This window comes from Pristiophorus japonicus, chromosome 13 (assembly GCF_044704955.1).
Source record: "Pristiophorus japonicus isolate sPriJap1 chromosome 13, sPriJap1.hap1, whole genome shotgun sequence".
Lineage (NCBI taxonomy): Eukaryota > Metazoa > Chordata > Chondrichthyes > Pristiophoridae > Pristiophorus > Pristiophorus japonicus.
In genome coordinates this window covers 123633583-123648427 of record NC_091989.1, presented here as the reverse complement: position 1 = coordinate 123648427, position 14845 = coordinate 123633583, and the positions used below count along the sequence as shown (strand labels likewise).

At 44.7% G+C, this 14845-nt stretch overlaps 1 protein-coding gene across 1 annotated transcript in view; it reads left to right on the top strand.

The window, feature by feature from the left end:
• The window catches only part of dus2 (dihydrouridine synthase 2), a 152533-nt gene that overhangs the window by 96489 nt on the left and 41199 nt on the right, over positions 1–14845 (top strand). The window contains 4 exon segments of the mRNA XM_070897985.1: positions 1909–1979; positions 8868–8954; positions 12153–12321; positions 13382–13503. Of these exon segments, the coding sequence (XP_070754086.1) occupies positions 1909–1979; positions 8868–8954; positions 12153–12321; positions 13382–13503 (449 nt within the window).

Sequence of the window (14845 nt, the reverse complement as noted above, 5' to 3'; positions counted from 1 at the left end):
AGTCACAGTTTCATAGCTAGCCTTGAATGATACTTATTTTAAAACTGCTGCTGCACTATTATCATGAAGGAATACTATTTTTGAGATACCAGTATGATCTAAAATAGTCAACTTTATTAAACTGTAATTATCTCTCCAAGTTTAATACTTACACCTTCCTTACACATGCCAGAAAAGAAATTGGCAATACGGGTTGAACCTCCCTTATCCAGACCTCCCTTATCCAGAACCACCCCTCGTCCAGAACCACCCCTCGTCCAGAACCACCCCTCGTCCAGAACCACCCCTCGTCCAGAACCATTCCCGGCCACCAGGTGGCACATGCGCAGAACTCCGACATGAACAAATTGAAGTCCTTCCTCGCTGCCGACTCCCGCAATCGCTGGCCTGACCCCGTGATCCCTCACCCCCCCCCCCTGCCATGATCTCTCTGCCGCACTCCCAGCCCCAAGCCAGCCAGCCCCGATAGCCCCTTGCTCAGTATCTGTACCATCCAATTTAACGTGACCTCCCCTCATCCGGAAAAATCCCTTGTCCAGAACAAGCCAGGTCCCGAGGGTTCCGGAGAAGGGAGGTTCGATCTGTAGCATCAGCAGCACGTAGCCCCAGAGATCATTTGATCAGACATGCTCCCAAGCTTTGCTCTCTGTCATTTTCTAATTAACTGTTATAAGCATTTCTTTCAAATCGGTAAATGTTGTTCTCATCAGGGAACAGCTTGGGGATGGTCCGAGGAAGCTGAATCTGCGAGTATAGACCTAGGAAGCTCTCTTCAATCCTCTCCCACTGCAGCTTTAAATTGTCAGACTGCTTGGCTGACATCCAGTTCTGGACGAGCAGAAATACTGGGAAGACCGAAGCCATTGTTTTCGATCCCTGCCACAAACTCCGTTCCCTAGCCATTGACTCCATCCTTCTCCCTAACATCTGCCTGAGGCTGAACCACAATGTTCGCAACCTCAGTGTCATATCTGACCCTGAATTGGGCTTCCGACCACATATCCGCAGCTTAACTAAGACCATCTATTTCCACCTACGTAACATCGCCCGTCTCTGCCCTTGTCTCAGCTCATCTGCTGCTGAAGCCCTCATCCATGCCTTTGTTACCTACCTCTAGACTTGACTATTCCAGCGCACTCCTGGCTGACCTCCCACATTCTACCCTACGTAAACTTGAGGTCATCCAAAACTCGACTGCCCATGTCCTAACTCGCACCAAGTCCCACTCACCCATCACCCTTGTGCTCGCTGACCTACATTGGCTCCCAGTTAAGCAACGCCTCGATTTCAAAATTCCCATCCTTGTTTTCAAATCCCTCCGTGACCTCACCCTTCTCTATCTCTGAAATCTTCTCCAGCCCCACAACCCCCTGAGATATCTGCGCTCCTCAAATTCTACCCTCCTGAGCATCCCTGATTATAATCACTCAACCATTGTTGGCCGTGCTTCTGTTGCCTAGGCCCCAAGCTCTGGAATGCCCTGCTTAAACCTCTCCGCCTCTCTTTCCTCCTTTTAAGATGCTTAAAACCTACCTCTTTGACCAAGCTTTTGGTCACTTGCTCTAATTTCTCCTTATATGGCTCGGTGTCAAGTTTTTTGCCACAATACTACATTAAAGGTGTTATATAAATAGAAGTTGCTGTTATTGTTGGCTCAGTCGCCTCAGTAACTCCATTAAGCCAGTCTCCCCAGCAAGTCATAAGCAGTTGTTTTCTTAACAAAAATATGAAGAGAAAGCAAAATGCTGTTGTTTAAAATTCCTTTGCCATTGGGTTGGTGTCTAAAAGGGATCTTAATGACGACACTCGCTGTTTAAAGTATTACTCATTGAATTAATAATCAGAAACCAAAACCGATGCTCATCTCTCCATCTCATGATTTGTTTAAATAATTGCTTTTAATTGCAGCTAGAAGACACCATTAACCTTGTAAAACGTATCGAAAGAACAGGAGTTGCAGCTGTGGCAGTACATGGAAGGTAAAACTAAAGACTGGGCATTCCCAATTGGTTGCCAATGTCAATAGTATACAGTGAGTTGCAGGGGTATTTGCGGAGTGACATGGGCAGACAGCGTCACCTGAACCCTCTGAGAAAGCGTAGGAGATGGACTAGTTACTGCCCCCTCACTTTGGGAACTTGTCTTCAGTCCATCCCAGACTGCATTCTGGAAGTCTTGAGTGTGATTGCAAGTGGCCATGTGTTACCGCCTGCCCACACTTCAGTGCTGTTTAGTCTTACTTCGATGCCATAAGGAAACCGGATTTGGAAAATGGAAATAATGGGCCCAAGTTTCGAGCCGCGCCTAGAACGACGCAGTCCCGACCTGGACGCCCGTTTTTCGCGCCACAAAGTGCGTCGAAAAAAACCCTCCGTATTCTCCACCTCCCTGCAGGTCCTCTGGCCCTCGGCGCAGTGCAGCAGGAGTTGTAGGGGGCGGAGCTAGGACCCTGCGCTGAAAACAGTGCCGGGACCTCTGCACATGCGCTCTACAGTGGGCACGCAAGTGCAGTAGCTCCAGGCGCCTAACTGTGTGGGAGGGGCCCGAAGCACGCAGCCCCTAGCCCTGGCTGAATGGCCTCACTGGGGCTGCGTGAATAAGGCTCCTCCCACGGCCAACTCCTGCTTCCTCCCGACTCGACTCCCGCTTCCCGCCCCTGGACCGGACCCGACACCCGCTCCTCCCCCGCCCCCGGACCGGACCCGACACCCGCTCCCGCCCCCGGACCGGACCCGACACCCGCTCCTCCCCCGCCCCCGGACCGGACCCGACACCCGCTCCCGCCCCCGGACCGGACCCGACACCCGCTCCCCCCCCCCCTCCCCCCCCCCCCCGCCTCCGGACTGGATCCGACCTGACCTCCCTCTCCCTCCCTCCCTCCCTCCCCATCCCCCCGACCCGAAATGAACCAACCTCCCTCCCACCACCCCCCCGACCCGACCCAACGCCACCTACCTGTAAATCTGGTGCTGGGGATGGGCCCTGCCCGAAGTCTCAGGCCCGACCCGTTCAGCCTCCCTCCCCCTTCTCCTTCCCCCTTCTCCTTCCCCCCCACCCCCCCCAATCTCCTTCCCCCCCTCCCCCCAATCTCCTTCCCCCCCTCCCCCAATCTCCTTCCCCCCCCCCAATCTCCTTTCCCCCCCCAATCTCCTTTCCCCCCCCAATCTCCTCCCCCCCCCATCTCCTTTCCCCCATCTCCTTTCTCCTCCCTCCCCCCTTCTCCCCCTCCCTCCCCCTTCTCCCCCATCCCTCCCCCTTCTCTCCCTTCTCTCCCATCCCTCCCCCTTCTCCCCCATCCCTTCCCCCTTCTCCCCCTTCCCTCCCCCTGCTCCCCCCCTCTCTCCCTCTACCCCCCTCCTCCCTCTCCCCTCGCTGTCAGAAACACAGACACTGACAGACAGAGAATGAGAGAGACACACAGACAGACAGAGATAGAGACACTGACAGAGACACACTGAGGGGGGCATCCCAGCACGCTGTTGGAGGGCTCCCGGTGCTGCAGTCGGTAAGTAGAAAATGTTTTATTTATTGATTTAAAAAAAAAATTATTTCTTATTAATTTTTTTTGATTGATTTATTGGTTGATTTATTGATGTATTTATCATTTATTATTGATGATGGCTCTTTATTTGTAAAACTGAAGTGTTTAATGTTTGTAAACTTCCCTTTAAACCCCCCCCCCCCACTATTCCCTACGCCTGATTTGTAACCTACGCCTGATTTTCTAAAGTGTAGACAAGGTTTTTTCGAGCGTACAAAAATCTTCACTTACTCCATTCTAAGTTAGTTTGGAGTAAATTTTCACTCACGAAACTTTGAAATCAGGCGTAAGTGGCCAGACACGCCCCCTTTTGGAAAAAAAATTCTGTTCCAAAGTGAAACTGTTCTAACTGACTAGAACTGGAGCAAACTAAATGTGGAGAATTCCGATTTCTAAGATACTCCGTTCTACACCAGTTGCTCCTAAAAATCAGGAGCAAATCATGTGGAAACTTGAAGCTGGTGTGGCAGGGGATCCTCTTGAGAGTGTAGAAGGCGCTTTCCTCAACATCCAAGAGTCAGCTGGTTGTGAGTTCAAGCTGAACTCCAGGACTTGAGTACATCATCTCGACTGACTGTTCAGTGTAGTACTGAGGGGGTGCTGCATTGTTAGAGGTGTTAGTACTGAGGGAGTGCTGCATTGTTGGAGGTGTTAGTACTGAGGGAGTGCTGCATTGTTGGTGGTGTTAGTACTGAAGGAGTGCTGCATTGTTGGAGGTGTTAGTACTGAGGGAGTGCTGCATTGTTGGAGGTGTTAGTACTGAGGGAATGATGCATTGTTGGAGGTGTTAGTACTGAGGGAGTGCTGCATTGTTGGTGGTGTTAGTACTGAGGGAGTGCTGCATTGTTGGTGGTGTTAGTACTGAAGGAGTGCTGCATTGTTGGAGGTGTTAGTACTGAGGTAATGATGCATTGTTGGAGGTGTTAGTACTGAGGGAGTGCTGCATTGTTGGAGGTGTTAGTACTGAGGGAGTGCTGCATTGTTCAAGGTGTTGTCTTTTGGTTGAGACTTTAAACTGAAGCCCTCCTGGCTATTCAGGTGAGGGTAAGCGAGGAGGAGGGACCTGATTAACATTCCTTCCTCATCCATCACCATCAAATATATCATTTTATTATTTCTTGGATCTTTCTTGTGGAAAACAAAAATATTTTTATGCAATGTAAATTGAATGCTGACTTGCACACCAAGTTCTAAGGCTTCAGCTCAGTGCTGGGGTCCTTGGTCTTTTCCCTCAGTGAGGGATATTTGCTGCTTCAGCTCAGTGCTGGGGTCCTTGGTCTTTTCCCTCAGTGAGGGATATTTGCTGCTTCAGCTCAGTGCTGGGGTCCTTGGTCTTTTCCCTCGGTGAGGGATATTTGCTGCTTCAGCTCAGGGCTGGGGTACACACAGCTTTCACCTAGCCCTTCCTCATATAAACTGGCTACAAAACTTGTCCACTGTTGTTTAAAAAACAGCCTTGAAAGAAAGGGGCATTAGGCTGACATAATCATAATGTTCCTGATCTTTGATGAGGACTCAAGCAGACAGTAATGTTGTGTTAGATGTACTACAAACACACTGATTTCAGGCAATGAGATCACTAATTGCTTAAGGCAGGTTTGTTTACTCAATGAGTTGCCATTTTATATTTGAACTATATTTGAAAGTACAGGGGCTAATTTTGACGAACTGGTATAATTCAGACTTAAACGTTGAGAAGTGGGGCAAATCTAGCCATAATGGTAATGTGTGAAATCAGTTTTTCTGGGGTCAGCTCGTTTGTGTAAGTATTCACAGCTTCAAGTGTAGATTTGGACATGTGCCCAATGGCGAGACTGGAAAACTTAAAGGGAAGTGACAGAACAGGGGGATAACAATCCTTGCAAACTTTGGAAAGACTCAAAAGGCATGTAAACTCTTTGGCAGCCTTTGCTCAGGTTGAAAGGTGAGTGGGCTAAAAAGTACCAGACAAAAATTGAAGGGAAAGGAACCCAATTTGCAGGCATGAGTCTGCAGGCAAGTAACGGAGCAGGCCAGCTACCTGAGCCCCCTTTTTTAATGTCTTCTGAAGTGGTAGTGGTGCTACATGAAATAGTTGTGAGGAGGTTGCCCTGTTTACCTTCCCATGGCACCATCCCAAACAGTCAGCATGGGAGACGGAGACAGGTTTGAGGCCTTGCCTAACTGGTGACACCCCATTGCCGCACTTAGCTACAGGTGCCCTTGCAACACTTGGCACAACTCTTGAGTCTGGGTCTCTGCTGACCTGATGCTTTTGGAGAAGATTCCCCCTGGTTATTGCCAGACATGTCTGCCAATGCTTGTGGACATGGGTTGTGGGATTGCAGCCAATCAGGTTATGCTGGTTTTGGTCACCTTGGCATGATGTATTGTGACTGAGGCACTTCTAAAAGGCCATCCAATATTATGGTTAGTTCAGGACATCACGTCATATTTCTTCCATCAGGTCTGTTGTGACGGCTTCCGTTTGGAATTAGAGTTGATATATATTACCGCTAACTTAGCAGCGATCCAATGGCATGAATCTCTGTTAATTATTCCACTGTTACCAACTATAAACTGGTATACATGGCGTATAATAGAGATTAAAATTTGTCCTACTTCAGTATCAACCCTTGATTTGAAATATTTAGGTAATGGATTTTCTATCCAATGTGCCTTTTGTGTTTGCCACTAGTTTGCCCGAGAATAACTGCCCAGCGCTGCAGCCACGGAGATCATTCCTTCACCAGTACTTGTCAGACTTGCTACATTGGGGGAACTGTTGTTACTGGCATCAACTCGTTTTTTTCTGCTGTTATAAGAACAGAGTTCAGTTAGAACCACAGATATTCACTGCACAGGAGGACGACGTCCGGCCTATCGTGGCTGTGCCGGATCTTTGCTAAAGCAATTCAAAACCAATTCCAGTGCCCCACTTTCTCCCCTTACCCTTGTCCTCTACTTTGAACATTTATCCTCTTTTCCCTTAAAAGATGCAATTGTCGCTGCCTTAACTATTCCCTGTGGCAAGGCATTCCATCCTCCAACAACACTACACAAAGACATTTCTGCTAACCGCTCTGCTTTCCCTGTTGGTTACCATGTTAATGACCTCCCAACCAGTGGGAATAGTCTTTCTCTATCCAGCCAATCATAAACCCTTCAGAATTTGAAAAACCTCGATTAAATCTCCTCTTGTCCTTCTGTGCTCTAGTGGAAAGTTCCTGTTTTATTTGTTTTCGGGATGTGGGAAATACTGGCAAGGCCACATTTATTGCACATTGCTAGTTGCGCTGAGAAGGTGGCAGGAATTCTTGAGCCTGTGCAGTCTTCATGGTGATGGTGATGGTGCTTGGTGACCCAGTGGTGATGAAGGAGCAGTGATATACGACCGAGTCAGGATGGTCTGTGACTCTGAAGCAACTTGCAGGCGGTGATATTCGAATGATGCACCTTGCGGTATCTCAAATCTCTGTTTATACTTATACTTTCCCATCCCTGCTAGGTTCTACACAAAAATACCAACTTGATCAGTTTTAAATGATAGCCAGAACTTGTAGACTGTACGCCAGCAGATTTCAATGTATTTTTTAGTTCCCCCGATGGCTTAATGGGATTGTAATATGATTAGTCGACATGGTTTAATGAAAGGGAAATTGTGTTTGACAAATCGGTCAGTTTTTTAAAGATGTAACTAGTAGGATAGATAAGGGGGAACCAGTGGATGTAGACTATTTGGATTTTCACAAAGCGTTCGATAAAGTGCCACACAAGAGGTTATTACACAAAATTAGAACTCATGGGATTGAGGGTAATGTATTAGCATGCATTGAGGATTGGTTAATGACAGAAAACAGAGAGTAGGAATAAACAGGGCTTTTTCGGGTTGGCAGGCTTGGGCCTCAGCTATTTACAATTTATATTAATGACTTAGATGAAGGGACTGAGTGTAACGTATCTAAGTTTGCTGATGATACAAAGTCAGGGAGGAAAGTAAGCTGTGAGGAGGACACAAAGAGGCGGCAGAGAGATATAGACAGGTTGATTGTGTGGGCAAGAGCAGGGCAAATAGAATACAATGTGAGAAGTTGGAAGTTATCCACTTTGGTAGGAAAAACAAAGAAGCAGAATAATTTTTGAATGGTGAGAGACTGGTAAATGTTTACATTCAAAGGGACCTGGGTATCCTTGTACATGAATCACGGAAAGTTAACATGCAGGTACAGCAAGCAGTTAGGGAAGCAAATGGCATCTTAGCTTTGGTTACAAAGGGATTAGAGTACAAGAGTAAAGAAGTCTTACTCTTCTTACTCTTCTGTTCTCCTTACCTAAGGAAAGACATACTTGCCTTGGAGGGAGTGCAATGAATGTTCACTAGACTGGTTCCTGGGATGAGGGGATTGACCTATGAGAAGAGATTGAGTAGACAAGCCCTATATTCCCTAGAGTTTAGAAGAATGAAAAGTGATCTAATTAAAATATATAAAATTCTTACGGGGCTTGACAGGGTTAATGCTGAGAAAATATTTCCTCTGGCTGGGGAATCTAGAACATGGGGTCACAATCTTCGAAAAAGGGCTCGGCCATTTAGAACTGAGATGAGGAGACATTTTTTCACTTGAAGGGCTGTGAATCTTTGGAATTCTCTACTCCAGCGAGCTATGGAGGCTCAGTAATTGAGTATATTTAAGACAGAAGTCGATAAATTTTTGGGATCTAAGGGAATCAAGGGATATGGAAATCGTGCGGGCAGGTGGAGTTGAGGGAGAAGATCAGCCATGATCTTGTTGAATAGCGGAGCAGGCTCGAAGGGCCAAATGGCCTAGTCCAGCTCCTATTTCTTGTGTTGCTGCATCACGGAACCGTACAAACTAGACAATCTTAGACCAGAATGACTCCCATCTTCATCGACAACAACAACAACTACTTGCATTTCTATAGCGCCTTTAATGTATAACATTCCAAGGCGCTTCGCTGGAACGTTATCAAACAAAATTTGACACCGAGCCACATAAGAGATATTCGGATAGGTGGTCACGGAGGCAGGTTTAAAGGAGCTTTTAAAGAAGGATACAGAGGCAGAGAAGTTTAAGGAGGGAATTCCAGAGCTTAAGGCCGAGGCAGCTGAAGGTACGGCCACCAATGGTGGAATGCTGAAAATCAGGGATGCGCAAGAGGCCAGAATTGGAGGAGCACAGGAGAGAAGTGATAACTGGGAGTTACAGGGGGGGAATTTAGGACAGTGATGTCGACTGCTCCAGGTTTCTACAACAGTGAATGTGTATAAAGCACCTCGGTCTTCTCAGTAACCACACTGCAATATTTTAATGCACCTTTTCCACAGGAGAAAGGAGGAAAGGCCACAGCATCCTGTGCACTGCGACGTAATTAAAGCGGTCTCTGGCGCTGTGTCGATCCCAGTAATAGCAAAGTAAGTAAAATAAAGGAGTCCAGTTGTACAGAAAGTTAGGCCGATAGACACTACACGACTGATTTTAACTCGCAGAACACAGGCAGTAGCGGAACGACCAGCTCTTGTACACCCCACTCCAACGGAAAGGAAAATCAGGCGAGACGTGCAACAGGCGGCCAGTCCACTACCGCTGAAAGTTGAGATCAACCCTTACATATCAATAAAATATTTTGGAAATTAGTAGCCAAGCTATTTTGCAGTTCGGTATCGTATTCAATAGTAACTGTAAAATAGAACCAAAAGACTGTTTGTTTTACCTGATCAATTACAAGGTTGCACATCTCTGCCCAACCCTTTCCACGGGCTAAAATCTACATTTGAATCTAACGGAAAACCATTGAGCTAAGGTGGGTAACCTTGTTCCCCCGAGGAAAGACCCTGGCCCATGCTAGCACACTTGTCAGCAAACCTCATCTATATCCCATTTTAACAACCTGTTTAAAGACAGCTTTGAAAGTATTTTAATTAGATAGTAATTGTTTTAGTGTCTGTCAATATAATCTGTTTGGAAATAACGAATTTTCTACCTTCTGCTCAGACACTATTGTCGTAACATGGCCAACGATTTGATCTGGAGAAGTTCTTATTGTACCCTCTTACACTCAAATACAAGTACTGCGCAGTTATTTGACTTAACTCCTGGATAATGAATTTCCTTTCATCCTTCTGTGAAAATGAGATTTTGCACATTCTCGGAGTTGGATGGCACCAAGTAGAATTATGGGGTTTCTAAAATCAATTGAAACATAATAGCCAAAAGCTTGCTGGAAAAATAACGGCGAGTTCACTGCTCACACCATTTTCAATGCACAAATCGACCAGCAAGTTCAGGGGAAGAAAAGATACGCCACGAGTTGCGAATCGCCGTAACTAACTGATCGACTTACGCCGCTCGGTCGTTTGGCCCGTTATTTTTAAGAACTTGCTGGGTTTGCGCATTCAACTCGGTGCAGAGAATTGGTGCTGGTACTGAACAGAGTAAGTACCCTTTTAACAACGTGATAATTGTTAATACAATTATTAATAGTGTCAGCTGTGGCTCAGAAGGTTGTGGGTTCAAGTCCCACTCCAGGGACTTGAGCACAAAAAGAATCTAAGCTGACACTCCAGTGCAGTGCTGAGGGAGTGTTGGAGGTGCTGCTTTTCAGATGAGATGTTAAACCGAGGCCCCCGTCTGCTCTCTCAACTGGACGTAAAAGATCTCGTGGCACTATTTCGAAGGAGAGCAGGGCAGTTATCCCCGGTGTCCTGGCCAATATTTATCCCTCAATCAACATGACAAAAAAAAACAGATTATCTGGTCGTTATCACATTGTTGTTTGTGGGAGCAACTGTCTTTCCCACACTACAACAGTGACTGCACTCCAAAAACATTTCATTGGCTGTAAAGCGCTTTTAGATGTCCGGTGGTGGTGGAAGGCACTATAGAAACCGAAGTCTTTTTTTACAATAGCAATCAACCTCTCTGGCCCAGAAAGGGGACGATTTAAACTGAGAGTCTCATTCCTGCATGTAGTAAATCCTTCTTGGACTTAAAAAGTTAATTTTCTTTCTTACTTTTCCTTTGTGTCTTTTTTTCTCTCTCTCTTAATCCAATCTCTCTTTCCCTCCTTATTTCTCTAACTATATCTAATTTGACTCTTAATTCACTCTCCTTTTTCAATCCTAAATCTCAAGGTCCATTTTCAGTTTTCACTTCCAGCCATTTACAGGGCCAAAGATTTTCTAGCTGAAGGGTGCAGATATGCCCCTGCTCCAGCAAGATTTGGGCCAATATAGTGCATCTTCACATTAGTGTTAACAAAATTCAGCATGGACATTTTCACTGCTGTCTGCTTTCTGTTTGCAGTGGTCGCACAAACCCAGTGGAAAATGAGAAAGTATTCAAATAATGGGAATAACTCAATAACCCTCCTTCCGCCTCCCCTGCATCGAAAAGTAGACTTTAGATAAAATACATTTAATTGCATTACTCTGACTGTTTGAAATCGACAATAAGACCTATTATTTTGAATTAAGTCTCAATAATGGTAGCAGTGAAATGAATCTCTCTTCAAAGAGCTTTGACATTTTATCTTTTATTTCACCTGATACTTCAGAATGCTAGCGTGTGGTTTGAGTACTGAGGAATGAAGGGGAATGGGATTTGTGTTTGGTTTTTTAAAATGTCCTTTCCATTCCCGTGCTGGTTCTCGTGTACTGCAGCATTATAAAGAACAGGCCTTATACAGTCTCAACAATCTGAAGTTGCTTAATGTTTACATTACATTTGTTTTCACTAAAATTGTGCTTGGATCTATTTTTAGCCCCATTCTCCCCATTCCACTGAAATGCAAAGCTGATTTTTAATTAATCTCCGAGGAATCGTCCCCATTGATTATGTGCTGCCATATGTATAAATGTTTCCATCTAAACATTTTCAGAAGTGTCATTGTCAACAGAACATGAATATCCTGTTTGGGCCTCTAAATCAAATCGTTTTCATCTAAATGACCTCATGTAGGATTTTTAGATCACAGCCCGAATGCTCTGGATGCTGTTTCACCTAACTGCAACAAGTATCACTGCCTTCCTTATATGTTTGCTACGGTTTTACCAATTTCTTTGACAGTATTTTCCCTGTCATTCTTCCTCTCTTCTCTCCTGAAGGGAGAAACTTTCACTGGGAATATGGCCACACAAGTAGCAGTTGCCTTCCTCCATCCTGCCCTAGTAACTATTCTTCTCATGAATCAGGAGAATAATCAGATAATAATCAGACACACGCGTGCTGCTCTCTCCCTGCCACCCCCAAGTCAGGTTGCAATGACCAATTGTATTGCCACAATGATGCCCTGGGTATGGTTGGATAACTTGCCACCGACCGATGATTAAATTCATTATACAGTTTTTGTTCAAATCATTTTCAAAAACTGTATACGTCTGCATAGTTTGTACATGATTTAAAGCCTAATTCTATAAATATCTATGTACGCCAATAGGATATCAGTGGTTTGTCCAGGGATCAACATTATGTTGTCTCAGTTCCAAAGTGTTACATTGGTCAAGTAACCTGTTTCTTTTGTCTTGCTGCATTATATGTCCTGTGTGCTACACAACGTAGCATGCTGCATCACTTCAGTTGTGAATTAAAATCCGTTTCCTGTGCCCCCTCAGTGGAGGATCTCAGGAGATTATCAAAGAATTTGCGAGCATTGAAGAATTCCGCCAGGCAACAAATGCTTCTTCAGTAATGGTAGCCCGTGCAGCCATGTGGAATCCTTCCATCTTCAGAAAAGAAGGACTGTTGCCAGCAGAGAAGGTTTTAAAGGAATATCTCACATATGTGAGTATCTTTAGTTGCCACTGACTTTCAAGCAATTTAACATGCCTGATGCCAACTGTAGAAGGAAGTAATTAAAAAGAAAAAGTCTGGGGAGTCTGTACTAATCGGACTCACAATTTACCGGTTTCCCAATTGGAGCAATTCCCAAGTGTTAATAATTGGATGTTCGGCAGATTCCACAGGAGCCATGTGATGCCACAAACAAGTGGCAGGGCTGTACAGGAACTATAGGGTTAATGCTCATCTTTTTTTCATGTCAAACTTGTTGTCCATCTCTTTTTGTCTGTTTAGCTCTGTTGAAACTGTAAATTGAAACAAAATTGGCCATGGAGCCAACGACAAGTTCAGATGGAAAGGATATGGTGTATGAAACCACCCATTGCTCCACAAAAGATTAACCCATTGTCTGCCAAAAGTGCCTACACTCTGCCGAATAATTGAACAGAAATATGCTGGCAAAAGACTCTTGTCAAAATATCTCAAAGCTTTGGAAATATTTTTCCTAAATAAGAGAAATCAGAAAATTGTAATTTCTATAAGACTGTCCTTATTTGAGATATGACTGAATGGCCGATCACTCTCCACACACCTTTCATTCTATCGACATTCATAGTCTTCTCAGTGTTTTGTAAACGTGAATGTTACTCATCGAAACTCAACAGAAAAATGGTGACAGCGATAGAAATTAATTTCAGCCGACTGTAGCCAGCGTTTCCAGTGGCTCAGCGGTTTGTAACTGTTTTGGCCGGGGATCCAAGTTTTAATCCGAGCTTTGCCCACCATTCAAATTAACCTGACTCAGGGAGTGCAGCAGTGACCCCTAAAGGGGAACCGTAAAGGAGGGGAAAGGTTGGTGTAATTATTTCAGATAAACTGCTTTTAATGCAAATGTTCGATATTAAAATAACTGAAATCTATATAAACATTACTATAGATAAGTTTACAGCAGTTGAACCACCTGTAAACTAATGAGCTGAGATTTGTAAAGCAATATGCATTTTGATAGAAAACTTGAACCTTAGAAAAAGGATCGATGTGATTATTCTATTTTGTTCTCCAGGCAGTTAGATATGACAGTCATTACTCAAATACTAAATATTGCCTCTGCCAAATGCTGAGAGAGAAGTTAGAATCGGCCCAAGGGAAAAAGTTGCACGCTGCACAATCGAATGCGGAGATCTGGTGAGTATTTCATTTTGTTTATAGATAGAGGAGAAAACTACAGATGCAATATGACTAAGAATGTTTTGCTCATACAAGAGGAGAATCATGTGCTACAGAAACTCAAAGCAGTCTTCATTTGATTCCATTTTATTCACACTTCAAGTCCTAGTTACGGTGTGTGGAACATTAGTAGGCCATTCAACCCCTCGAGCCTGCTCTGCCATTCAATGAGACCTTGGCTGATCTGTACCTCACCTCCGTTTACCCACCTCGGCTCCAACTTACCTAACAAAAAATCTATCCATCTCCATCTTTAAAGCTCCATTTGATCCAGCATCCACAGCCTCTTGGGCAGAGATGTCCAGATTTCTACTACCCTTTGTGTGGAAAAAGTGCTTGCTGATTTTGCGCTTGAATGACCGAGCTCTAATTTTAAAATGATGTCCCCTTGTTCTTGATTCCCCACCTGCTGTGCCACTATATGAATTTCTTGCTTCACTAAACAGAGCTAATGTGCTAGAAGCCTCTGCATACTTTAAGTGATCTTTTTCAGGCCTCTGATGAACACTGCCTCTATTGTGTCCCTTTGTTTGAGAAGTAGCTTGTTCCATTAGAGGATTTTCTGTTTTATTAAAATGCAATTGATTTTTTTAATGTAATTTTTAAAAATTCAATGAACAGAAAATAAAACCCTCAATTGAATGTCTCATTATGAAAGAAACCAATCTGATATTTGAAGTCAGCACACTACACACATCATTCAAATCCTGCTCAACCAAACTACTGGCATCTGTGTGACAAAACAGACATTGAGATGTACAGTTTTGTCAATGTTGACTGGAAAATGTAATCCAAATGAGTCAAGGACTTTAAAAAAAAATTTGTTCATGGAATGTGGGCGTCACTGGTAAGGCCAACATTTATTGCCCATCCCTGATTGCCCTTGAGAAGGTGATGGTGAGCCGCCGCCTTGAACCGCTGCAGTCCATGTGTTGAAGGTACTCCCACAGTACTGTTAGAGAGGGATTTTGACCCAGCGACGATGAAGGAATGGCGATATACTTCCAAGTCAGGATGATGTGTGACATGGAGAGAAACTTGGAGGTGGTGGTGTTCTCATGTGCCTGCTTCCCTTATCCTTCTCGATGACAAAGGTCACGGGTTTGGGAGATGTTGTCGAAGAAGCCTTAACAAATTGCTGCAGTGCATCTTGTAGATGGTACACACTGCAGTCACGGTGCGCCGGTGATGGAGGGAGTGAATGTTTAAGGTGGTGAGTGGGGAGCCAGTCAAGCGGGCTGCTTTGTCCTGGATGGTGTCGAGCTTCTTGATTGTTGTTGGAGCTGCACTCATCCAGGCA